At 47.3% G+C, this 27,361-nt stretch overlaps 1 protein-coding gene across 3 annotated transcripts in view; it reads left to right on the forward strand.

Moving 5' to 3' along the window:
• wbp4 (WW domain binding protein 4) overlaps nt 1-27,361 on the forward strand; it is a 77,871-nt gene that overhangs the window by 39,845 nt on the left and 10,665 nt on the right. For 2 of the 3 annotated variants that reach the window (XM_072514393.1, XM_072514394.1), the window contains exon 6: nt 25,681-25,751. The exons of the other annotated variant lie outside the window; for it this stretch is intronic. In XM_072514393.1, coding sequence (XP_072370494.1) covers nt 25,681-25,751 — 71 coding nt within the window. The remainder of the gene's footprint in view (nt 1-25,680; nt 25,752-27,361) is intronic. 3 annotated transcript variants of the gene reach the window in all.

Genomic DNA, 27,361 nt, shown 5'->3' on the forward strand with positions numbered 1-27,361 from the left:
TATTACTGGGCGGCGAATGTGGAGAAGGTACGTAGCTGGGTCAGAGGAGTTGACTCCCAGTGGGTCAGAATGGAGGAGAGTTTGTTTAGGGGGTCGGGATTGAAGGCGCTAGCAGAAGCGCCGCTCTTGACAGCCCCGGGAAATACTCGGGGAGTCTGGTAGCAATAGCCTCGTTGAGAATTTGGAGGCAGTTTCGCCAGCACTTCGGATTGAAGGAAATGCCAATACGGGTGAACCATAGATTTGAGCCAGGGAAGTGGGATGGAAATCTTTGGAGATAGGAGGCAAAAGGAATTAGGACACTAAAAGATTTGTTTTTTGGGGGATGGTTTGCAGGTTTGAAGGAACTGGAAGCGAAGTATGGGCTGGAGCAGGGGGAAATATTTAGATACATGCAGGTTCGAGACTTTGCCAGAAAGGAGATGCAGAGCTTCCCGGTAGAACCGGCCTCCACATTGCTGGAGGAAGTGCTGACGTCGGGGGGGACTGGAGAAGGGGTTAGTGACGCGATTTATGGGGCTATTTTGGAAGGGGAGAAGGTGCCGCTGGATGAGATCAAGACAAGGTGGGAAGAGTTGAGAGAGGGTATGGAGGAGAGGTTCTGGTGTGAGGTGCTCCGGAGGGTGAACGCCTCCACCTCGTGGGCGAGGCTGGGGCTGATACGGCTGAAGGTGGTATAAAGAGCGCACCTAACAAGGGCGAGGATGTGCCGGCTCTTTGAGGGAGTAGAAGATGTGTGTGAACGTTGCGGGGGGCGGGGGCCCGCAAACCAAGTTCCTATGTTTTGGTCCTGTCCAAAACTGGAGGATTACTGGAAGGTGGAAGAAGGGTAATCTCTAAAGTGGTGCACGTGAAACTGAACCCGGGCCCTCGGGAGGCCATATTCGGGGTGTCGGACCAGCCAGGGTTGGAAACTGGTGGGGAGGCAGATGTTGCCTTCACCTCATTGATCGCCCGAAGGCGGATCCTGTTAGGATAGAGAGCAACCTCTCCACCCTGTGCCCTGGCGTGGCGGGGGGACCTGCTGGAATTCTTGACTCTTGAGGTTAAATTTGAACTGAGGGGAAGGACAGAGGGGTTCTACAATTCATGGGCGTTATTCATTATGCACTTTGGAGAATTGGATTACATTGAACATTAGGGGGGGTGCTGGGAGGGTTGGGGGGGGGGGGGTGAGGGGAGGGGGACTGTATGTGTTAATGGTGACTATGGGTGATTCCTGATTCCTTTTTGTCATTTGTTTATGTTAACATGCGGACAGCTGTTTGGGCGTTAGGTGGGAGGATGAGATTGTTGTTATTGATATGGGGCTTGACATTGCATTCGTTACTGATTATTGTTGGTGGGTGTAAATTTGGAATAAAATGTGAAAAAGGAGGCGAATAAAAATATTTATTTTAAATAGTAAAAGCAAATTGCTATGAATGCTGGAAACATGAAAAAAAACCAAAATATTGGAAATACCCATCAGGTCTGGCAGCCTCAGTGGAGAGAGAAATGGAGTTTTTAAAAATATATTTTTATTCAGAAAATGTTTCATAAGAACAGAGTACACTCACAACACAATTCCAAACTCATCGTCCCAACCCCACCTCCACCAAAACGAAAACAAAACTTGGCCAAACCGCCCCTCCCCATAACAGCTGAAGGTGACTAGTTCCTTGAAATAGGAAATGAATTGTTGCCACCTCGAGTCGAACCCTTCTGCCGACCACCTCACGATGTACTTGAATACAAAAACTCCATTAGTTTATTCAACCAGGACGTGGCACTGCAACCGGAGTCCTCCACCCAAGCAGAACTCTCCTCTGGGCCATCAGCGAGGCGAAGGCAACAGTATCTGCTGTCACCCCCTATCTGCAACTCTAGCGAGTCAAGAGACCATGAAAATGGCCACGAGCAAAAAAGGCCTCAGTTCAATCCCAAGAATCCCTGACATGGTGTTGAAGGAGACCCAGAAGCTTGCATGTTTAGGACACGACCAGGACATGTGCATATGATTCACCTGGCCCCGAGAACATCACTCGCACCGGTCTTCCACCCCTGGGAAAAGCCTACTCATCCATGCCCTAATCAGATGTACCCTATGCGGGACAGCACAGTGGTGCAATGGTTAGCATTATTGCCTCACAGCGCCGAGGACCCTGGTTCGATCCTGCTCCCGAGTCACTGTCCGTGTAGAATTTGCACTTTCTCCCTGTGTCTGCGTCGGTCCCAACCCCACAACCCGGAAATGTGCAGGGTAGGTGGATTGGCCATGCTAAATTGCTCCTTAATTGGAAAACGTTTAAAAATATGCCCTATGCACCACCTTGAACTGAATCAAGCTGAGCCTAGCACATGAGGAGATGGAGTTGATCTTGTCAAGAGCCTCACTCCACGCCCCCTTCACTATCGAAAACTGGGCCCAGTTTTCCCTCCCACTACTTTTTTAATTCATCCAGTGCTCCATAGACAAGATCTGACCCTAATTATCCGAGATCTTCCCCCTCCTACAATGCGGACCTGAAGAAATCTAAATATGTTATCCTTCTGGAGTTGGAATTTATCCAACAGCTCCTCAAAACCAGTGAACTTCACCCTTTTTAAACACGTCCCCAAACCTCTCTAGCCCAACCCTCCCCATGCCCCGAATAACGATTCCATAATGCCGGCATAAAGATGATTTCAGCAGATTGGACCTAACATCGACATGGGGCCCAGCTTAACATGTTGCCTGAACAGCCTCTAACTCCTCAGTGGCCATTACTACTGGACTTGAAGAATGTTTTGCAGGGGGAACTGAAGCAAAGCAGCAGCCAAGACTCTCAAACTAGTCCCTCCCCAAGAGCTCAATTCCATCCGCCCCCACAGGGAAACCGAATCCTTAAGTCACCCCGCAATTTGTCAATGTTTGCAGTCCAATAATAACCGATTAGGCAGCGCCAGGGCCCCTAGCTCCTCACTATATCCCCTTCCACCCCGTCGATGACCTCGAGCTGTAACCAGAGGCTCAATTGCTCAGGCAATCCAAAACGGGGAAATTGTGTAACCCGGCCTCATGCCCCTATTCAACAGGAAGTATCCCGAGCTCAGGCCCTTCATATGAACACTAGCGGCCCCATATAAAAGACACATCCAAGATATAAACTTGGGCCCAAAACCGAACCTCCCATGGATCTCAAACAGGAACCCCAACTCCACCCTATTAAACGTCTTTTCAGAATCCATTGAAATAATCACCTCTGGCTCAGGGACTTGAGAGGGGGTCAGGACAATATTAAGTTGTTGACGTATGTTGGCTTACGGGTATCGGCCCTTAACAAAACCAGTCTGTTCCTCCAAAATCACCTCTGGAAAACAAGGCTCCAAACGCTTAGTGTTGCCATTCAGTAACGAGTTGAGACATTACAACCCACACACTTTTGGATCCTTATCCTTCAAAACAAGTAGATTGATGCCTGTACCAGAGTGTCTGGCAGTACCCCCCAGGACATGGAATCATTAAAGATAAGGCTTATACGTACATGAAGAGCAAGAGGGTAGCCAGGGAAAGGGTTGGCCCACTCAAGGGCAAGGGAGGGACTCTATGCGTGGATCCAGAAGTGGGCAAGCTACTAAATGAGTGCTTTGCATTCAGTATTCATCAAAGAGAAGGACTTGGTGGATGATGAGTCTAGGGAAGGGTGTGTAGATAGTCTGGGTCACATTGAAATCAAAAAGGAGGAGGTGTGAGCATCTTGAACAACATTAAGGTAGATCAGTCCCCCGGGCCCGATGAGCTCTACCCCAGATACATTTGTTATTTGTAGTGTATATGTAAATGATTTGGAGACAAATGTAACTGTCTGACTAGTAAGCTTGTGGCTGTCACAAAGGTTGGTGGAATTGCAGATAGCGATGTGAACTGTCAGAGGATACAGCAGGATAAAGGATAGCAATGTGAACTGTCGGGATACAGATCAGTTGGAGACTTGGGGGGAAAAGAGATGGCAGGTGGAGTTTAATCCGGATAAATGGACGGTAATGCATTTTGGAAGGTGTATTGCAGGTGGGAAATATACAGTAAATGGCAGAACCCTTAAAGAGGGATCTAGGTGTACAGGTCACAAAGTGGCAACGCAAGTGGAAAAGGTAGTTAAGACATATGGCGTGCTTGCCTCCATTAGTCGGGACATTGAGTTTAAAAATTGGCAAGTCATGCTGCAGCTGTATAGAACCTTTGTTAGACCACACTTGGAATATAGTGCTCAATTTTGGTCGCACCACTACCAGAAGGATGTGGAGGCTTATACGTATATGAAGAGCAAGAGGGTAGAATTCAAACATTTACCAATGAAGTATTTCTAAACCTTAATTAATCTTTCCCTGGAAACTAATCGAATCAACCCATATTTGGTGGACATATTTCTCAGGGAATTTGACTATCAATTGTAGTTATAATTAAGTGACTGTAAACAAGCTTAGACACAAATTTTCAACTTTGTAAACTGTTGGAGTTTTAACTTTGATAAGTAAGTCCCTGTCTGCAGCAGTGAGATAAGTGTACTCCACCCTTCCCACTGATAGTGCTACATCACGAGAGCCAGAAATGCTGCATCAAGTGACTCATCATCCGTGGCAATGTCAACCTCCATCTTACCTTACCCTTCCTGTCCTCCCATAATCTCTCTCTCCATATAAACACTCCTCGCTATAAGCAGCTCCTTTTACCTTGTTTCCTCACGTGGTCTCTACGGTCATACAGTCTCAATCACAGATGTCTTCCCACAATCACTTTACTCACTTTACAACAGTGCTCTCATCCTCCTGAACCTCCATTGACCATGATATTTCTGCAGCCACCATTCGGCTCAGTCACATCATCGGTACTGCTTTTGCCGTATGGCCAAAAAGTCCTTTTCCCTCCCACCCTGGTCCTTCCCCTTTATTACAGCCCTCACTTTCATTCATTTACATTTTTTCAACTTCAAAGATGATGCTGTTTGGGCTGTTTGCCACCTGATCTAGCTGAAGCACATAAAGCACTGACATGATCTGCTCCCCTCTGCCAATACTCACTATTCCAGGAATATCCAAGAATCCAAAGGTAATCCTGAACTTCTCCACTCCCAACCATCACTTTAAACCCACCTCCTTTTCCTCCCCGGCTATAACAAGTGCCAAGAGAGCTCATGGACTTTGTCAGTAAGTTACTGACAATCTATTTGACTGCCGTTGCATCTTTCCCTTCCACTTGTCCACTAGCCAAGCTTGCTTCAAGATTCTGTTGCATTTCCATGTTTGTTTTACACAAACTTGCCAATCTCACACCAGGACTGGTTGACTATACAAAGGTTTGGTTTATGTGAATGTGCAGGATGACTCAGCAGGCTTTATGGATTCAGCAATTATTACTCAAGGACAGAACAGTGGCTATTCTATACCACATGATGGCCTCATGCTGCTACTTGCTCATTTACACATTCCCTTAAAGTGATGATACAACAGGTTTCCCCTGCCTCAATCCTGAATCTTTCTCTAGATTCCCTCCTATGTCACTTCATACCCTCTCTGAGCTGATCTTTTCCTTGAGCCCCATCTTCTGTCCTCTTGACCTTATTCCCACTGAACAGCTGACTACCCCCCCTGAACTGCTGACTACCCAACTTCTGTTCCTAGCCCTCATGCCAGTTGATATTGTAAATGATTCTTCCTGGTTTCAGTAACCCTCCTCAACAAAACTGTCATCAATGCACTCCTCAAAAATCCTCACTATTGACCCCTCTGCTTTTCCCAACTTTAGCCCTATTTCCAACTTTCTTTTCCGCTCAAGGTTTTGAATGTGTTGCCACTTCCCAAATCTTTCCCTCCATGTCTAAAAGTCTGCAAGCAGGTTTCACCCCTACCTCCACACTGAAATGCAAATCAGTCTCAAATGACATCCTCTGTGACTGTGCTAATCTAACCTTCCTCATACTAGACCTGTCTGCAGCCTTTAACAGAGATGACTGCACTATCCTTCTCTAATGCCTCTCTTCCATTATCCAGCAGAGTAGGACTGACTTTATCTAGTTCCTTTCTTTACCCAATCATTGTCCGAGAATCTCCTGCAATTACTTCTCTCACATATCCTGCACAGTTACTTTTGGAGTCTCACCAAGGAGCTTTCCTCGAATCCTCCACCCTCCACCCAGCTGCCCCTTGGCAACCTTATCATTTAAACCCATTAGGTTCTCTGTGACACCCAGCTCTGCCTCAAAGCTTTGATTTCTGCACTGTCTTTGTTCACCAAACAGTCCTGAATGAGGCAACCTTTCCTTGAATTAAATGTCAGGAAGATGGGAGCTCTTGTCTACAACCCCAGCTGTAAACTCCATTCCCATGATACTAATTCCATCCCTCTTGCTATGCATTGTCAATGGCTGAACCAGGCTGTTGTAACTTTGTGCTCTATTGGACCCCGTGATGAGCATCTGCCCGCACATCCTCTATCTGTCTCAGCTCCTGCATCATATTGTTGCTTCACAGCGCCAGGGCCCCGGGTTCGATTCCCGGCTTGGGTCACTGTCTGTGCAGAGTGTGCACATTCTCCCTGTGTCTGCGCGGGTTTCTTCCGGGTGCTCCGGTTTCTTCCCACAAGTTCCAAAAGACGTGCTTTTTGGGTGAATTGGACATTCTGAATTCACCCTCGGGTGTACCCGAACAGGCACTGTAGTGTGGCGACTAAGGGCTGTCACAGTACCTTCATTGCAGTGTTAATGTAAACCTACTTGTGACAATGTTTTTTTAAAATTTAGAGTACCCTCCCAATTCATTTTTTCCAATTAAGGGGCAATTTAGTGTGGCCAATCCACCTAGCTTGCACATTTTTGGGTTGTGGGGGCGAAACCCACGCAAACACGGCGAGAATGTGCAAACTTCACACGGACAGTGACCCAGAGCCGGGATCGAACCTGGGGCCTCAGCGCCGTGAGGCCGCAATGCTTGTGACAATAATAAAGAATATTTATTTTGTTTATTTATCTTATTCTCAAATCCTCATTTATGTGTTTCATACCTCCATACACAATTATTACAATGCTCACCTGGTATCCATCCACCACCTTCATTCAACATTCTGCTGTTCATGTCCTTAGTCATACCAAATCATCACCCTTTTCTCACTGTCCTACATCAGCCTCTGTTTCACCAATGCCTCAATTTAATAATTCTCATTCTTGTATTCCAATTCCTCCATGAGCTTGCCACTTATAACAGTCAACTCCAGCTGTACAACCTTTAAAGACCTCTGCAGTCCTCTACTTCTGGCTGCTTGTTCATCTCCTCTTCCTTTGCCTGACTATTGCTTGCCGTACCTTCAGTTTTGTTAACCTGAAGTTCTTGGAATTCCTTCTCTAATCCTTTCCACAATGCTCTTTCTCTCCCTATTTAAGGATGACCCTTAAAATCTACCCCTTTTACCAAATTTCTATTCACCTGTCCTCATAATGTGTCCTTTTTCTCAATTTTTGTTTGCGAAGTCTTGCAAAGTGCCATGGGACATTTTGCAGTACCAGTTTAAAGACACTATATAAGTGCAAGTTGTTGCATCTCTGAATGTTTCACATTCTTGATGCTGAATAAAGCACCATCCTCACTGCTCATCTTAATGTTGTTACATTAATAAATCTTACTGAAAAGAGAGAGGCTGTTGAAGCTTTTTGTTTTGCACTCATCAGGACAAAAGCAACAATACCAAATTTCAAAATGTTACAACAATTTATACTTCCCTGTGGCCTACTCCTACTCTTGTGTTCCTAAAAGGGGAGTGATTGGTTGGTAAGTCAACTCGGGTGTTGCAGTGGAGAGAACACCTAACTAATAGGCTCCCCAGCTCCCAGGTATTTAAAAAATGTACAAGACTTGAACATATTCCTTTTTCTCAGAGAATGGACCCCTGCTTATGAATGTCTGTTGCTTCTAGTAAATTAGCCACATTACAGACTCGACTGGTTAACTTAGATTGGTTGTTAGTGAGGCTATTAGCGCACTCAAGATTGTTTATCCAAGTGCTGCCCGACTGCAGAATTGCAGTGAACAATAGCCATTTTGTTTTGGGTTTTGCAAGTATGGGCTGGTTGAGTACAGTCTCTTACAAACAATTGAAGGAATATGCAGTTTAATCTGATCAGCTGATTATTGAGATCTGCCACCTATGCACCTGGCATCATGCTAGCACTGAACTTTATACACTATGTTGCATAATCGTATGATAGGCCAAACATCATTTTGGTTTGATAACAGCATCCTGTTCTTGGAAAATACTACTCTAAGAACCATTGCAGCCTGAAACCTGTTCAAATCTTTGAGATACTTTGCCGTTCCAGGGTAATTTGTGCTACCACGTGGTTATTAATCTGTTTTTAATCAGGACAGTCACATTCCTGCAGCTTGGTGAGGCACTCCAGCATCCTAGTGAAACCGATTATAAATGAATAATTCAGTCACGTTCCTGCAGCTTGGTGAGGCACTCCAGCATCCTCGTGAAACTGATTATAAATGAATGATTTAAGTCACATTCCTGCAGATTGGTGAGGCAATCCATCATCCTAGTGAAACCGATTTATAAATGAATAATTCATTTGTTATGTACATGCCCTGTTTATGTAGTTACACTAACTCGATGAAGACATTTTCATATAAATCTGAATGCATTCTAGCTGGATCACGTAATTTATTTCTTATTACTAGGCAAACTTAGAAGAGCTAAAAACTCGATCCAGAAGTTTAAAGTTTGTATGAATTTTGCACAATACTAACATAGAATGAATCAGTGAAAGGTTCTTATCTTCAAGCCTTTATCTCTTCTCAGACAATACTTTGTCATGCTTACTTGACTGACCCACCTCGGTGTAATATAGACGCAGTTTGGTTTTCAGGTTGAGCTTGCGTATTCCTAATAGTAGTTTGCATTGCAGATTGAATCTTGACCAGTTCCAGACAATCTAAACTTGGGTGCGTTGGTGTCCAACTAAGCCATTTCGTTCAAGCTTATTCGACATCCGGCATTAATTTTAACCAGGTTTCTGTTGTATATTTGTCGTTCATGACTTTTTCTAGTTGAACTCTTGAGAAAGGTTCCTATCTGGTGCAGGCTTCTGGTAGTTGTACAGAGTTCCATTGGCACTCAGTTGTGTTATTTGTTTCTTCAAAAACTTTTAACGAAAGGCTTATCTCTTGGAAGTATAGTATTGTAAATTCTTGTAGATTTGACATTCTGATGGGTTTCTTGGCATTCAACCAGAATTACTTGTCAATATCACTTCTCATTTTCATGTGGATGAAGCAGTTGTCCTGTCGTTCTATTTGCCACCACAAAACTGGATCAATTTATGTAAGAACATAAAAACTAGGAGCAAGCGTAGGCAGTTCATCCCTTCAAGCCTGCTCTGCCATTCAATACAATCATAGCTGATCTCATCCCGACCTTACCTCCACCTTCCTGCCCACTCCCCATGGGCAGCACGGTAGCATTGTGGGCAGCACAATTGCTTCACAGCTCCAGGGTTCCAGGTTCGATTCCGGCTTGGGTCACTGTCTGTGTGGAGTCTGCACATCCTCCCCGTGTGTGCGTGGGTTTCCTCCGGGTGCTCCGCTTTCCTCCCACAGTCCAAAGCTGTGCAGGTTAGGTGGATTGGCCATGATAAATTGCCCTTCGTATCCAAAATTGCCCTTAGTGTTGGGTGGGGTTACTGGGTTACGGGGATAGGGTGGAGGTGTTGACCTTGGGTGGGGTGCTCTTTCCAAGAGCCGGTGCAGACTTGATGGGCCGAATGGCCTCCTTCTGCACTGTAAATTCTATGAACCCTTCATCCCGCTGTACATTAAAAACCTATCTATCTCCTCAAAAGTTTTAGTGTTCCGGCGTCCACTGCACTCCAGGGTAGAGAATTCCACAGATTCGTGACCTTTTGAGTTGATTAATTTCTCCTAATTTCTGTTAGAAATCTGTCACCCCTCAGTCTAAAACTATGCCCTCTTGTTCTAGAATATCCAACAAGCAGAAACATCTGCACTACGTCTATCCTGTCAATTACGTCCTTCCTCAAGTCGGGACTAAAACTGTGCGCAGTGTTCCAGATGCGGTCTCACCAATGCCCCATACAGTTGCAACAGCACTTCTCTACTTTTATAACCTATTTCATTGTATGGTTTCTTGCAGAGGCCTTTGTTCTCTCTCAAAAACCATTTAAACAATCTGAAGATATATGTTTCCTATGCTGTGAGATTCCAATGCAACGTAATAGTGGAGCCAAGAGCACTATTTGGCGGGAATGTTCCTGAAGGGCAGATAATTGAAGACGATTTTGCTCTGATGACCTCCCGCTCAAGTTCCAATTCCTAACATTTTCACATTTCGTGAAAGTTCCCATCTAGATTTAAGTACAACTTCTAATAATGTCTTTCAAAGATTGGGTCAAATAGATGATAATTACCCTTTCCTAAATTTGTACTACTTTGCTACATTCCACAGTATGTGGAGAATGTCACTGGTTGAGCCTTCATTCTTTAAGCGATGCATACGAATCTCATTGCAATCCTTGCAGTTTTAGATCAGGATTAGTGTTAAATGCTGAGTTGAGTCAGAAGGTTGCAGGCTCTAAACATTTCTCTGACCGGAAGATTTGAGACCCTGTTTTGCACTACCTATGTGTGTTGTGGTTCCCTTGTGTACTCAACATGGGGCTTCCCAGGACTTTAACAAACTAAGTGTAGGCTGAACAGTGGGAAAATGTTGTTTCAAGAATGAAGATAGATGGACTCTTTCTCCTGAATCCAGCCAATGGCTATCATTCTGGTCTTTGGTTCTACTCTTTCTCTGCTTTTATCTATTAACATTCTTGGCTTCATTGTTCCTTGTGATCTTAAACAAAAAATTGCTACTTGGCTTATTCCCGAAGCTGTGAGTAAGAAGATGAGTTTTGGTTCATTATCTCTTAGTTGTTTATTTAAAATTGTAAAGAGTTGAGGCCCTAACACTGATCCCTGTGATACACGACCACATCCTGTCAACCAGAAAATGGCCCATTTATGCCTACTTGTGTTTCCTGTTAGCTACCAATCTTCTATCCATACTAATATGTTATCTCCTACATCATGAGCTTTTATTTTCCGCAATAACCTTTGATATGGCACCTTCCCAAATGACTTCTGAAAATCAAAGTACAGTATATTCACTGATTTCCCCTTTATCCATAATGCATGTTACTTCAAAGAATACCCAATAAATTTGTTAAGACATTATTTCCCTTTCATAAAACCATGTTGCCTCTGCCTGATTGCCTTCAATTTATCTAAGTGCCCTGCTATAATGTCATTAATATCTTCTAACATTTTTCTTATAACAGACGTTAAGCTAACTAGCCTGCAGTTTCCTGTTTTCTGTCTCCCTCCTTCTTTGAATAAAGGGGTACAATTTGCTATTTTCCAATCTAATGGAGCATCCCCGAATCGAGGGAATTTTGGAAAATTGGAACCAATGCATCAACTATCGCACTTGCCACATTTAAGACCCTAGACTGAAGTCCATCAGCACCTGGGGACTTGTCAACCTGCAGGTTCTCAATTCCACTTCCCTGGTAGTTGTAATTTTCTCGCATTCCTTCCTCCCTCCCTTCTATTTCCTGATTTACAGTTATTTCTGTATGTTGCTTGCATCCTCTATAGTGAACACTGATGCAGAATATCTGTTCAATTCATCTGCCTTCTCCTTATTTTCTATTATTAATTTCCCAGACTCATTTTCTATATGACCAACGCTCACTTTGTTAACTCTTCTTTCTAAATAAACTCTTTCTATCTGACTTTATTTTTCGAGCTAGTTTTCTGTCACGCTCTAATTCTTCTCTTCCCTTGTTAATCTTCTAATCATGCTTTGCTGTTTTTTTTTATATTCTGTCCAATCTTCTGAACTGCCACGATATGCTTTTTCTTTGTTTGATACTATGTTTAACTTCTTTAGTTAACCACGGATGATGGGCCTGCCCCTTGGAATTTTTCTTTCTTGTTGGAATGCATCTAGTCTGTGAATTCTAAAATATCTCCTTAAATGTTTTAAAAAGAAAATTGAGTTTTTTACATTTTATATCAAATTCACAAAACGAAACAAAACCAACTCGTATATAAACAAAAGAAGTTGTTCCAACTGACGACTAACAGTAGCCCCCTAAACGGACATACTTCTCTTGCAGACTTATTTACAGTGGTTTATGTACAGTGTGGTTTGGGCATTAATTTGCCAGCAAACCTGTCTCTTGCAGTTCTGCTGCCTGTCCACATGTTCCTCTTGGGTGTGTTTGTTCCTCTCTTTCCCCCCCCCCCCCCCTCTCTCTCTCTTCCTTGTTCCGTGACTTGCTCTGTGTCTCTTTCATCGTCTTTTCCCGCCTCTCCCCTTCAAATCCCACTGTATTGGTTGCTGGCTATGAACAGGCCTTGAAACAAGTTGATGACCGGCCTCCAAGTCCTGTGAAAACTTTCTTTCGACCCACACATGGTGAACTTTATCTTCTCCAGCCTGAGAAATTCCGCTAGGTCGGACAGCCAGCCTGTAGCTTTTGGTGGTGCTGCTGATCGCCAGCCGAGAAGAGTCTTGAGCCGCTCCTGTCTTTTACCTGGGCTATTTCCCTTGTGGCTCCCTGCTTTCTCATCTGATGGGCCAGCAGGCGGCTGGCTTTGTCTCCATGCTCGTAAAAGTTCCCCCATGCCTGGCAGAGCTGGTGCACTGCTTTCCCAGTGGAGAGCAGGTCAAAAGTCCATTTGTATCTATTTCCTCTCTGCCAGTAGTTCTGAGGTCGTGGACAACTGCTGGTCTACCTCCAGTATGGAGTCCTCTCCTTCCTATCTTTGCACACCTTGAACGTAATCATTTCTATCCTTATCACCACCTTCGGTATCTCCCAGATCGTGGCGGGTGAGACCTGTCCACTTCAGTTGTTGTTGAGTTATCTGTCTATGGCTTGTGAATCGACCTTTATACCTTCCCCTACCCGCTGTGCCACCGCCCCTCTCCCCACCGAACCGCTCTCACCCCCTCTTTCCTGGGACTCGTAGCAGACTGAAAATGAGCCAGTGCAATTGCCCTTTTTTCAAGAAGTTCGTATTCCGTGCTGTTTTTGCTGCCTTCCCAGCCTGTGCCTGCACACACATCTGTCTGCTTCGGCAGGTGCGGTGAAGTAATATTCCAGTTCAGGATCTTCTCCCTGTCTTGGTGCCCTTGGTACTGGTGCAGCTTTGCGATGATGGCCTGGGCCTTGGCCGAAGTGACCAGTGGCTCTGTGTGTAAGGGGAACCCCCCCCCATGAACCTGTTTCTCCAGCATCTGAGCCACTTACTCCGTGGAACTCGGCCCTTCGATGCCCTCTGATAGGCCCACAATGTGGAGATTCTGGTATTGCTACGTGCATTCCGATGCAGAGCCTTCAGCTTTGTCCTTTTGTTTTTGTTACCTTTAGCCTTTTCAGATGAGTTACACTCAAAAATTTAGAGTGCCCAATTATTTTTTTTCCAATTAAGGGGCAATTTAGCGTGGCCAATCCACCTACCTGCACATCTTTTGGGGGTTGGGTTGGGTTCCCTCACAGGCACGGAGAATGTGCAAACTCCACATGGACAGTTACCCGGGGCCGGCATCGAACCCGGGTCCTTGGCTCCGTGAGGCAGCAGTGCTAATCACTGCGCCACCGTGCAGCCCTCTTGCACTCCGATTTCTACTCTCTGTCCTCTGGTCCTTCCTGTCATGGTTTGTTAATCATTTCTTATATCAATACTTTCTTCTCTTCCATTGTTTCTTTTCCTTCAATATGCAACATCTGCCCACCCACATTATATCCCTTATCTAGTTTAAAATCCTCTCTACTTTCCTAGTTATGCGATTTACAAGAACACTGGTCCCAGCATGGTTTTAGGTATAGACCATCCCAAAGATACAACCTCCACTTTCCCCAGTACTGGTGCCAGTGCCCCACAAGTCCGGACCCACTTTCCCCACACCAGTCTTTCAGCAACGACCCTGAAAGAACACCCTACCCAGGCCCAATCCCTTGCCTTATCCCCAAAACCCCACCTAGTGCAATCACTGGGGCTGGTTTAGCACATTGGGCTAAATAGCTGGCTTGTAATGCAGAACAAGGCAGCAGCACAGGTTCAATTCCCGTACTGGCCTCCCCGAACAGGCGCCGGAATGTGGTGACGAGGGACTTTTCACAGTAACTTCATTGAAGCCTACTTGTGACAAGCGATTATTATTAGGGGCAATTTAGCATAGCCAATCCACCGAACTTGCACATCTTTGGACTGTGGAAGGGAACCGGAGGAAACCCACGCAGACACGGGAAGAATGTTCAAACCCAACACAGACAGTCACCTGAGGTCGGAATTGAACCCGGGTCCCTGGTGCTGTGAGACAGCAGTGCTAGCCACTCTGCTGCCCATGTTATTCACTATTATCATTTACAGCGCTTACTAAGTGCTAGTACCATTGTCATCTGCAGTTATATGTTTCTTGCACAGATGTGTTTCAGATATTTATTTTATTTATATTTATTATGTTTAAAATTTGTAGTTATTTTTTATTGATTCTCGCGCCACTTCCAGATTTTAAACTGTGAAGCACCCGACTCCCTCCTCCCTGGTTTTATACAGTGAATCTCCCGGCTCCATTCCCGCTAATTTTTATACAATGAATCACCCAGCCCCCGTCACGCTGATTTTATACAGTGAGTCTCCCGTCTCGCTGATTTTATACAGTGAATCTCCCGTCTCGCTGATTTTATACAGCGAATCTCCCGGCTCCCTTCTTGCTGATTTTATACAGCGAATCTCCCGGCTCCCTTCTTGCTGATTTTATGCAGTGAATCTCCCGGCTCCCTCCTCGCTGATTTTATACAGTGAATCTCCCGGCTCCTTTCTCGCTGATTTTGTACAGTGAATCTCCTGGCTCCCTTCTCGCTGGTTTTATACAGTGAATCTCCTGGCCCCCTTCTCGCTGGTTTTATACAGTGAATCTCCCGGCTCCCCCCTCGCTGGTTGTATACAGTGAAACCCCGGCTCCCTCCACCTGGTTTTATTTTATTTTATTTTATTTATTTATTTATTTTTTCAACAGGATGTTGACCAATTGGGCCAATGGGATGATGAATGGCAGATGGAGTTTAATTTGGATAAATGTGAGGTGATGCATTTTGGTAGATCAAATCAGGGCAGGACCTATTCAGTTAATAGTAGGGAGTTGGGGAGAGTTACAGAACAAAGAGATCTAGGAATACAGATTCATAGCACATTGAAGGTGGAGTGAAGGTGGACAGGGTGGTGAAGAAGGCATTCAGCATGCCAGATTTTATTGGTCAGAATATTGAATACAGGAGTTGGGACGTCTTGTTGAAGTTGTATATGACATTGGTAAGACCACACATGGAATACTGTGTTCAGTTCTGGTCATCCTATTATAGGAAGAATATTGTTAAACTAGAAAGAGTGCTAAAAGAGAAGAAATTTGCAAGAATGCTACCAGGACTTGATGGTCTGAGTTATAAGGAGAGACTGGATGGGCTGGAACTTTTTTCCCTGGAGCGTAGGAAGCTTAGGATTGATGTTATAGAGGTCCATAAAATAATGAGGAGCATCGATAAGGTAGATAGTCGACATCTTTTCACAAAGGTAGAAGAGTCTAGAACTAGAGGGCATACGTTTAAGGTGAGAGGACAGAGATACAAAAGAGACCAGAGGGGAACTTCCTTCACACAGGGTATTGAGTATCTGGAACGGGCTGCCAGAGGCAGTGGTAGAGGCGGGTACAGTTTTGTCTTTTAAAAAGCAGTTAGACAGTTACATGGGCAGGGTGGGATTTGGAGGGATATGGGCCAAATGCAGGCAAGTGGGACTAGCTTAGTGATAGAAACTGAGAGGCATGGATCAGCTGGGCCGATGGGCTTGCTTCTTTGCTGTAAACATCTATGACTCTAATGCCAGCATGGAATAGTTGGAGGAAAGTCATGTTTAACTATCATCTGGAGATTCTTTTGAAGAGGAAACAGAATATGTTGACGAGGGAGATGCTGTTGATGGACTTCCAAAAGGCATTTGTTCAGTGCGGCACAAAAGATTTATCAGCAAAGTTATAGCTCATGGAATAAAAGGGACAGTAGCAATATAGTTGGGGAATCGACTGAACGAATAGAAACAAAAGGTAGTGGTTAATGAATGCTTTTTATGCTGGAGGAACATTTGTAGTGAAGTTCCCCAGAGTCTGTGTTGGGACCCTTGCTTTTCCTGATATATATAAATGACATAGACCTTTGAGTACTGGATACAAATTCATATATATATATAATTTTTTAAAAAAATTCCAATTAAGGGGCAATTTAGTGTGGCCAGTACATCTACCCTACATATCTTTTGTGCTGTGGGGGGTGAGACCCACGCAGACACGGGGAGAAAGTGCAAACTCCACACAGACAGTGACCTGGGGCCGGGATGGAAGCCGAGTCCTCAGCACCATGAGGCAGCAGTTCTAACCACTGCACCACCGTATCGCCCCTTGAGTACTGAATACAAATTGAAAGTTTGCAGGTGACATAAAACCTGGAAGCATTGTCAGCTGTGAGGAGGTGTAAGTAAGCCTCGGTAGCAGATTTTAGTGTAAATGCTAACAAAGTCAAAATGCCATATTTGTGCTATCACTGAGATTAAGAAGCCATTTTAAACTCTTGTAGTTTATAATCACTCACATGTATTAATTAAGAGTTAACCACTGTGCCACCTGTGAGAGCTAAGAGTCAACCACATTTCTGTGGGGCCCAGAGTTACCACAGACCAGACTGTATAAGTGTGGTGGTATGTATTAGGGGTAGTATGGTACCTGTGAAGCCGGGAGGCTATTGGCTGACAGGTCCCGGGTCCTGGTTGGATCTGCCGCCTGCTGGCTCCGCCCAGAAAGGCGTAGTATAAGAGCCCAGGTTCTCCCAGCAGCCGCATTCTGTAACTGAGCTGCTGGGGAACAAGTCTTGCTTAATAAAGCCTCGATTGACTTCATCACTTCTCGACTTGAGTGAGTAATTGTTGCGCTACAATTTATTAAGCAAGCTTAAAAGACTATGGAGCTCCGGATCGCCCCGGAGTGTCTGCGAATCAGCCCCCATGCAGCAAACTTGGCGGCCGTGTTTAAACACTGGCTAGCATGTTTCGAAGGTTACCTTCGAATGGCCCCTGGCCGGACCACGGAAGATCAGAAAATGCAGGTCCTGCATTCCAGGGTGAGCCCGGAGATCTACACGCTCATCGAAGCCACCTGGTTTTATACAGTGAAACCCCCGGCTCCCTCCTCGCTGGTTTTATACAGTGAAACCCCCGGCTCCCTCCTCACTGGTTTTATACAGTGAAACCCCCGGCTCCCCCCTCACTGGTTTTATACAGTGAAACCCCCGGCTCCCCCCTCGCTGATTTTATACAGTGAAACCCCCGGCTCCCCCCTTACTGGTTTTACACAATGACACTCCCGGCTCCCCCCTCACTGGTTTTATACAGTGAAACCCCCGGCTCCCTCCTCGCTGGTTTTATACAGTGAAACCCCCGGCTCCCTCCTCGCTGGTTTTATACAGTGAAACCCCCGGCTCCCCCCTCACTGGTTTTACACAATGACACCCCCGGCTCCCCCCTCACTGGTTTTATACAGTGAAACCCCCGGCTCCCTCCTCGCTGGTTTTATACAGTGAAACCCCCGGCTCCCCCCTCGCTGGTTTTATACAGTGAAACCCCCGGCTCCCCCCTCACTGGTTTTACACAATGACACCCCCGGCTCCCCCCTCACTGGTTTTATACAGTGAAACTCCCGACGCCTCCCTCGCTGGTTTTATACAGTGAAACCCCCGGCTCCCCCCTCACTGGTTTTATACAGTGAAACCCCCGGCTCCCCCCTCGCTGGTTTTATACAGTGAAACCCCCGGCTCCCTCCTCGCTGGTTTTATACAGTGAAACCCCCGGCTCCCTCCTCGCTGGTTTTATACAGTGAAACCCCCGGCTCCCTCCTCCCTGGTTTTATACAGTGAAACCCCCGGCTCCCTCCTCGCTGGTTTTATACAGTGAAACCCCCGGCTCCCTCCTCGCTGGTTTTATACAGTGAAACCCCCGGCTCCCCCCTCACTGGTTTTACACAATGACACCCCCGGCTCCCCCCTCACTGGTTTTATACAGTGAAACCCCCGGCTCCCCCCTCACTGGTTTTACACAATGAAACCCACGGCTCCCCCCTCACTGGTTTTATACAATGAAACCCCCGGCTCCCCCCTCACTGGTTTTACACAATGAAACCCCCGGCTCCCCCTCGCTGGTTTTATACAGTGAAACCCCCGGCTCCCCCCCTCGCTGGTTTTATACAGTGAAACCCCCCGGCTCCCCCCTCGCTGGTTTTATACAGTGAAACCCCCGCCTCCCTCCTCGCTGGTTTTATACAGTGAAACCCCCGGCTCCCCCCTCGCTGGTTTTATACAGTGAAACCCCCGGCTCCCCCCTCGCTGGTTTTATACAGTGAAACCCCCGGCTCCCCCCTCGCTGGTTTTATACAGTGAAACCCCTGGCTCCCCCCTCGCTGGTTTTATACAGTGAAACCCCCGGCTCCCCCCTCGCTGGTTTTATACAGTGAAACCCCCGGCTCCCTCCTCGCTGGTTTTATACAGTGAAACCCCTGGCTCCCCCCTCGCTGGTTTTATACAGTGAAGCCCCCGGCTCCCTCCTCGCTGGTTTTATACAGTGAAACCCCCGGCTCCCCCCTCGCTGGTTTTATACAGTGAAAACCCCGGCTCCCTCCTCGCTGGTTTTATACAGTGAAACCCCCGGCTCCCTCCTCCCTGGTTTTACACAGTGAAACCCCCGGCTCCCCCCTCGCTGGTTTTATACAGTGAAATCCCCAGCTCCCTCCTCGCTGGTTTTATGAAGTTAATCGTTGTCTAATATTTTATAGGCGAGCATTAAGGTTGTAGTTGTAATGTCAGAGTGACTTTTTTTTTTTTGGAAAATATATTTATTCAAATTTTTAAACAACTTTTCAGCAAACCCCCCCCCCCCCCCCCCCCCCGCAACAAGAAAAAGAAACAAAAACACAACAAGCAGAAATTATACATTGGATTCCCCCCAAATGCAATAACCCCCCATATAACAGTAGAGAACACAAATAGGGAAACCCCCCACCTTAACCCAAACGCCACCCCAAAAGAAACCCCTCTCCCTCCCCCGCCCCTGGGCTGCTGCTGCTGGTGCTGACCTCCTCCTAACGCTCCGCGAGATAGTCAAGGAACGGTTGCCACCGCCTGAGGAACCCTTGCACAGTCCCCGCAAGGCAAACTTTATCCTCTCCAGCTTGATGAACCCTGCCATGTCATCGATCCAAGCTTCCACACTAGGGGGCTTCGCATCTTTCCACAGTAACAAAATCCTCCGCCGGATTACCAGGGATGCAAACGCCAGAATACCGGCCTCTTTCGCCTCTTGCCTCCCGGCTCGTCCGATTCCCCAAATAATGCTAATCCCCAGCTCGGCTTGACCTGGGCGTTCACCACCTTGGACATAGCCCTCGCAAAACCCCTCCAAAACCCATCCAGCGCCGGGCACGACCAGAACATATGGACGTGATTTGCTGGGCTCCCCGAGCACCTCCCACATCTGTCCTCCACCCCAAAGAACCTACTCAACCTCGCCCCTGTCATATGCGCTCTGTGAGTAACTTTAAACTGTATTAGGCTGAGCCTGGTGCAAGAGGAGGAAGAATTAACCCTACTCAGGGCATCAACCCACAGACCCTCATCTATCTCCTCCACCCACTTGCCCTTTAACTCCTCCACCAAGGCCTCCTCCTCCTTCCTGCAGCACCTGGTAAATCGCCGAAACCTTGCCTTCTCCAACCCATACACCTGAAATCACCCCGTCCTGAATCCTACGTGCTGGAAGCAGCGGGAATCCCCTCACCTGCCGCCTCACAAACGCCCTCACTTGCATGTACCTGAAAGCGTTTCCCGGGGGTAGCACCGGGACCCCTAGGCTCGCAAACGTCTCATCGATAAACAGGTCCCCCATTCTTCTAATCCCTGCCCGATACCAGCTCCAAAACCCCCCATCCATCCTTCCCGGGACGAACCGATGATTCTCCCGAATCGGGGACCAAACCGAGGCTCCCACCGCGCCCCTGTGTCGTCTCCACTGCCCCCAGATCTTCAACGTCGCCGCCACCACCGGACTCGTGGTGTACCTTGTCGGCGAGAGCGGCAGCGGTGCGGTCACCAGCGCCCTGAGGCTCGTGCCCACACAGGACGCCATCTCTAGCCTCTTCCACGCCACCCCTCTCCCTCCATTACCCACTTACGGATCATTGCCACATTGGCTGCCCAATAATTGCCACATAGATTCGGCAGCGCCAGCCCCCCCTGTCCCTGCTACGCTCCAGAAACATCCTCTTCGCCCTCGGGGTCTTATTCGCCCTCACAAATCCCATGATGCTCCTGCTTACCCGTTTGAAAAAGGCCTTGGGGATCAAAATGGGAAGGCACTGGAACACAAAGAGAAACCTCGGAAGGACCGTCATTTTGATCGACTGCACCCTACCCGCTAGTGAGAGTGGCCGCATATCCCATCTTTTAAAATCCTCCTCCATCTGCTCCAAATTGAATTTGTGCAGGGCCCCCCAACTCCTAGCTACTTGGATCCCCAGGTACTGAAATCTCCTTTCCGCCCTCTTCAGCGGTAGCTCGTCTATCTCCCTTCCCTGGTCCCCTGAATGCACCACAACGAGCTCACTCTTCCCTACGTTGAGTTTATACCCCGAAAAGTCCCCAAACTCCCTAAGGATCTGCATGACCTCCGCCATCCCCCCCACTGGATCCGCAACAGACAACAACAGGTCATCGGCATACAACGACACCCGGTAATCCTTTAACCAGCTCCTCCAGCCCAATCGGTGCCCCCAAACCAGCCACCTGCTCCTCCTCCACCCTCGGGAACCACAGCTGATCTAGGAATCTTCGCATCCCCCACCCCGCTGGGGGCTCAGACCTGTACAGATGCCCATGGAAGTCCCTAAATACCTCGTTTATTCTCACCGCACTCCACACCGTATTCCTCCCTCTATTCTTAACTCCACCAATCTCCCTCGCTGCCTCCCTCTTACGAAGCTGATGTGCCAGCATCCGACTCGCCTTCTCTCCATACTCCTACCCTTGCGCTTTCCTCCACTGTGCCTCTGCTTCCCCCGTGGTCATCAGGTCGAATTCCGTCAGGAGGTTCCGTCACTCCCAAAGTAGCCCCTCCTCTGGGGCCTCTGCATAACTCCTGTCCAAAATCTCCCCCACCAACCTCTCCCTCCTCTCTTTCTTCTCCCTGTGGGACCTAATGGAGATTAGCTCTCCCCTGACCACCGCCTTCAACGCCTCCCATACTACCCCCACTTGCACCTCCCTGTTGTCGTTGGCCTCCAAGTATCTTTCAATACACCCCCGCACCCGCCCGCACACCCCCTCATCCGACAACAGTCCCACACCGAGGCGCCACAGCGGGTGCTGGTCCCTCTCCTCCCCCAACACCAGCTCCACCCAATGCAGGGCGTGGTCCGAGATGGCTATGGCCGAATATTCCATTCCCTCCACTTTCGGGATTAGCGCCCTACTCAATGAAAAAAATTATCCGGGAGTAGGCTCTATGGACGTGGGAAAAAAAGGAAAATTCCCTGGCAAACCTCCATGGATCCACTCCCCCCACCTGGACCATAAACCCACTGAGCACCTTGTCCGCAGCAGGCCTGTTACCCGTCCTGGACCTAGAACGGTCCAGTGCTGGATCCAGCACCGTGTCGAAGTGTCCACCCCCCCCCCCCCCCCCCCACCCCCATTATCAAGCTTCCTACCTCCAGATCCGGAATCCGACCCAGCATGTGTTTCATAAATCCGGCATCATCCCAATTCGGGGCATATACGTTCACCAGTACCACCCGCACCCCCTGCAACCTACCACTCACCATCACATATCGACCTCCATTATCCGCTACAATATTCAGTGCCTCAACGACACCCGCTTCCCCACCAGTATTGCCACCCCTCTGTTCTTCGCATCCAGCCCTGAATGAAAGACCTGTCCTACCTATCCCTTTCTCAGCCTAACCTGATCTGCCACCTTCAGATGCGTCTTATGGAGCATAACCACGTCTGCCTTCAGTCCCTTTAAGTGCGTGAACACCCGGGGCCCTCTTGACCGGCCCGTTCCGGCCCCTCACATTCCAAGTTATCAGTCGGATCAGGGGGCTACTCTTCCCCCCCCACCCCGCCCCCACCCCCACCCCACCCCCGCCGACTAGCCATCTCCTTTTCTAGGCCAGCCACGTGCCCGCGCCTCCCGCGCCCTCCAGTCCCCCAGGTGGCAGACCCCTGCCCCGACTACCTCTCCTACTTCCAGCTCCCCTTTGGCCAATGCAGCAGCAGCCCCATTTCCCCCCCCCCCTCCCCGCTAGATCCTCATCTAGCCATTTTGCTCCCCCCATGACACTCCCGTAAGTCAGCTGACTCCTGTTGACCCCGGCCTCTCCTGCCATTCCATCGACCCCCCCAGTGTGAGAATCCCCCCACCCCTTGGCAATCAGTGTGCGCTTCTCTCCAGCACCGCCCCCATCCTTCCCTAACGCGTGAAAAAGCACGCGCTTTCCGTCTGAGCCGGCCCTGCCCCCTCTGGCGCAGCTCCTTTTTTGCGGCCTTACCCCAACTCCCCATCCCCGGGCCTCCACCCCCACCCCCCTCTTCCTCCGCGGGGCCCTGCCCCTCCAACACTGACGCCCACACTCTCCCACAGCCCCAAATCAAATCCATTCACCCATCCCCATCCAGCACCAAAACAAAAGAACATTCCCCAAACGCAGTAAACACCCCCACCCCCCCACAACAAACCCTCAGTTTGAGTCCAACTTTTCAGACTGGATAAAGTTCCATGTCTCATCAGGCGTCTCAAAATAGTGGTGCCGATCTTGGAACGCGGCCCACAATCCCGCTGGCTGCAGCATTCCGAACTTCACCCCCTTCCGATGAAGAACCGCCTTAGCCCGGTTAAAACCAGCTCTCTTCTTAGCCACCTCTGCACTCCAGTCCTGGTAGATTCGGATCTCCGTGTTCTCCCACCTGCTGCTCCGCTCTTTCTTGGCCTATCTCAGGACGCACTCTCTGTCCATAAAGCGGTGGAACCTCACCACTACAGCCCTTGGTGGCTCGTTGGCTTTGGGTCTCCTTGCCAGGACCCGATGAGCCCCATCCAGCTCCAGGGCCTCTGGAAAGCTCCCGTGCCCATCAGCGAATTGAGCATCGTGCCCATATATGCCCCGGCATCGGGCCCCTCCACTCCTTCAGGGAGACCCAGAATCCGAAGATTCTTCCTCCTCTACCTATTCTCCAGGTCCTCAAATTTTTCCTGCCACCTCTTGTGCAGCGCCTCGTGCGCCTCCATCTTCACCGCCAGGCCCAAGATCTCGTCCTCGTTCTCCGAGGCTTTTTGTCGCACCTCGCGGATCGCCGCCTTCTGGGTCTCCACAAGCTTCTCAAGCGATGCCTTCATTGGCGCCAGCATTTCTGCCTTCAGCTCCGCAAAGCAGCCTTTGAGGAACTCCTGCTGCTCTTGCGACCACTGCGCCCACGCTGCTTGGTCTCCACCCGCCGCCATCTTGCCTCTCCTCGCTCGCACTTTGCGCTGCACCAGAATCACTTTCTTAACCGCTCCACTCCTGGTCAAATCCATACAGTGTCGGGGGAACCTTGCTGTCACCTTCCCACACTGGGAGCAGTCGAACAATTGTCGTTGGGCCCGTCTAAAGAGTCCAAACGTCCGTTCCTGGCGGGAGCTGCCGAACGTGCGACCTACCTTGGCATAGCCGCAACCAGAAGTCCCCGTAATGTCAGAGTGACTTAAATGGCTATTTGAATTGAAATTAATGTTGCTAAAATGTTAAGGACCTGGACCTTGAATTTAGTTTGCAGTCTACAAATCAAAGCAAGTTCCACACTTGACTGTTAACTAGTTTTCCCCCTCATTATATTAAGTTGAACTGATGTTATTTAAAATTATGCAGGTTTAAATGGAGAAACAGTCCTGCTGAGGCTGTACCACAGGATGTTTCTTGCTTTAGGTCAGTGAGTTCCTGATGCCTACTGAGGAACTCTGTGGAGGGTGGTCCGCTTTCTTGGGACATGGCATTGAAAGGAGGTGATGGTGGAGGGGAAAGTGCTTCCCACAGAAGGAGGGCCTAAACAGTGGAGGTGGAAATGCCAATCTTTGATAAACAGATGGCAGTGGATGGCCAAGTGTTTTTCTTGGCGGCAGGACAAATCAGTTGGTCATTCACCAAGTGTACTGCCATTTGCGCCTCTCTGCCATAGAAATGGAGAAGGATTTGAGCACAAGAAAATTCTTCCAAAATATGTTCCAATTGTTCGATTTTGGGATCAACAAATCTCATTATTAGCGCTGAATAGAAAATTTAACAATGTCCAAGCTTTGTGCAGTTGTTCCATCTGCAGGAATGAGTTCTGTCTAAAGATAGAATCCTTTTCGGTGGAATAGTAAGAATTAGACAGAGACATTCCTCTGTGTGCTGAGACTTCGGACCATTAACAGTAAAGTGGTTAGCACTGTTGCTTCACTGCGCCAGGGTCCGAGGTTTGATTCCCGGCTTGGGTCACATTCTCCCTGTGTCCGCGTGGGTTTCTTCCGGATGCTCCCGTTTCCTCCCACATGTCCCAAAAGACATGCTGTTAAGTAAATTGGACATTCTGAATTCTCCCTCTGTGTACCTGAACAGGCGCCAGAGTGTGGCGACTAGGGGCTTTTCACAATAACTTCATTGCAGTGTTAATGTATGCCTACTTATGACAATAATAAAGATTATTATTATAAAACTTTGTCAATGCATGCTCCTCATCAAATGTTTTGTTTAGAGACGGGCTAGTCAGCTTGTCTAATATCTCTTGGGACTTCATTAAATTTGTGTCTTTATCTACCATGTATATCAGTTGCTGTGTATAGGTTTGCATTTATGGTGTTTAATTGTTATCTGTGCAATAACTGCATAAATAGTGCAATACTTCAGATTAATATCAATTGCTGCAGTGCCCTCAAATAAATAGGTGGTGCAATAATTGGAAAGTTTAAGTTTTTAAAAAATGTCTTAATATACAATGAGTCCATCTTGCCATGGTTCCAGTTTGTATCCAGATCCAAAGCATGCATTTATATAATTGATACAAGCACAAGACTGTATGTACTTTTCATCCTGAGTGCGGTTAATTGGTCATGTAAATTTCTGGGGAAAATAAAATCATTTTGGATGTCCTCATGCTAGAAGTTTGATTAACCTTGGATTACTTCCTTTCAGTATTAAGGGAACAAAATGAATTTTGAATTTGTCATCTGCTTGGAATTGTTCATGCTCGATTAATCACAAGTGCTAAAATTGGCATTGCAGAAATGATAGATTAAGATGATACATTGGAACCATTCAAAACTATCAAATCAAATTATTACCATATGCTTTCATGGGGTGGTGCGTGTTCATATTTCAAAGACACTGCTAAATCGTTGTATCCTGTATGGAAATGGGAACTTGTGATATACAGATTGTGTTCAGGCCAAGTAGCAGTGAGAGACTCAGACAATTATTTCTTCATTGTACAGAATCACAATGGGAAAAGCCTGAAGGGTTCCAAGAGAGCTCAAACTTTGTGCAGAGTGAAGTTGCACAACAGGTACATTGTTGGTTTGCATTTGCCTACCACATCATTGAGGGCTTTTATATCTGTGGGCCATAAGTACGCTTTATTAACCATTACTTTGTAAATAAATGTCCCTCTAGCAGACACTGTTCTGTGCTTGCCAGCAGAGGCAATTAGTTCAAAGTAAGTGCGCTCCTTCCCTAACACTGGCCTATTTTATAGTCCAGTCTAATCATACAAATGGAATCTTTGGCCATTTATAAGGTTTGAGCTGGCAGTGTTTGGCAAAACTACAAACATTTTTTTTTTGTGATCCTGCTTATTTGACTATATTCCGAGCTAATTTTGTGCTTTTGAGTATTGTGTCTTTGTACATTGAAAATGAAGCTGGTGCATCACCTGTGACTTGGTGGCGTGTTTTGCTTCAATGCTTGTAGAAAATCGGGTGCATGTGGAGCTTCTAGGTTTCTCACTTGGTTTTTAAGGATTGTAATGACACGGCTTGAGAGGGCGGAACAGAAGGTCCTTTCACTTCCCTACACGGTACAGGAATGAGCGTCTGGTATCGGCCTGGGTTCAGTGAGATCGCTTGACTTGCTGCTCGCTCACCTTCGGGTGAGAAGTTGGAAGTTGTAACCTCCTTTGCCAAAGTGCACAAAAGTTCACAGAAATTTGTAAACTTATTGCAGCTGGGTTGTCGTGAAGATGAGCATTTTGTATTTGAGGTGTTTTTTTGATGTCTGTGTAAACAAAAGTGTAAAGGCGCCATTATCCCAGATGACCATAGGTTGTTTTCCCCTTGAGGGGGAGAGCTGACTGGTGGTGATTTAACCTGAGGATCACCACACCTCAGGTGAGGGGCAAGGTTGAGAAGGCAGAGCCTTCATGAATAACCTCAGCTGGTATGCGAATTGAACCTGTGCTGCTGGTCTCGCTCTACATCACGTGTAAACACAATACCTCGAGCAGCATACGAAGGGCACATCTATTTTTTAGTTGCTTAAAGGATGAGCAGTTATATGATGTTCTAAAAGCCTCGAGACCCATAATATTAAATTGCATTTTTTTTTTACATTAAGGCAAGATCATTGTCTTGATCAGTCAACTTTTTTCCCACAAGACACTAAACCAAGTGGAACCTGTCCTGTGGAAACACAAGTTCCCGTGGCATTATTTGAAGAATAACAGGGTGTATTCCTGGTGTCTTGACTGTTTTTACTCCTGATCTGATGCTGTCAAAACGCTGTGTACCTCATTGTCATTTTGCTGTGCACAATTTTGCAGTTCAGTTTCTCTATATTACACTAATAACAATGCTTCAATAACAGTTTATTGGCTATGATGCACCTTGAATATTTGTAACGACCTACACTTTCTAAGGATCCTACATAAATGCCCCTGTCTCATTCTAATCCGGTTCTGCACTCTTTATTGTTCCGTCTTATCAGATTAGCTTTTCAAAACCAGAATGCCACACCAATCAACACCGGGGATCTCAAGATCATTAGAATTTCATATCCTTCCAGCAACTTAAAATAAGCAACTTCTCATGTTGCACTGGAGGCTGTGTTGCACCTTATTGATTGCTGTGCTGAAGACAACCCTAGCCGCCTTTGTGCTGTCTAGTTCACCACATCACTGAT

Source organism: Scyliorhinus torazame, chromosome 8, assembly GCF_047496885.1.
Source record: "Scyliorhinus torazame isolate Kashiwa2021f chromosome 8, sScyTor2.1, whole genome shotgun sequence".
In the NCBI taxonomy this organism is placed as follows: Eukaryota; Metazoa; Chordata; class Chondrichthyes; order Carcharhiniformes; family Scyliorhinidae; genus Scyliorhinus; species Scyliorhinus torazame.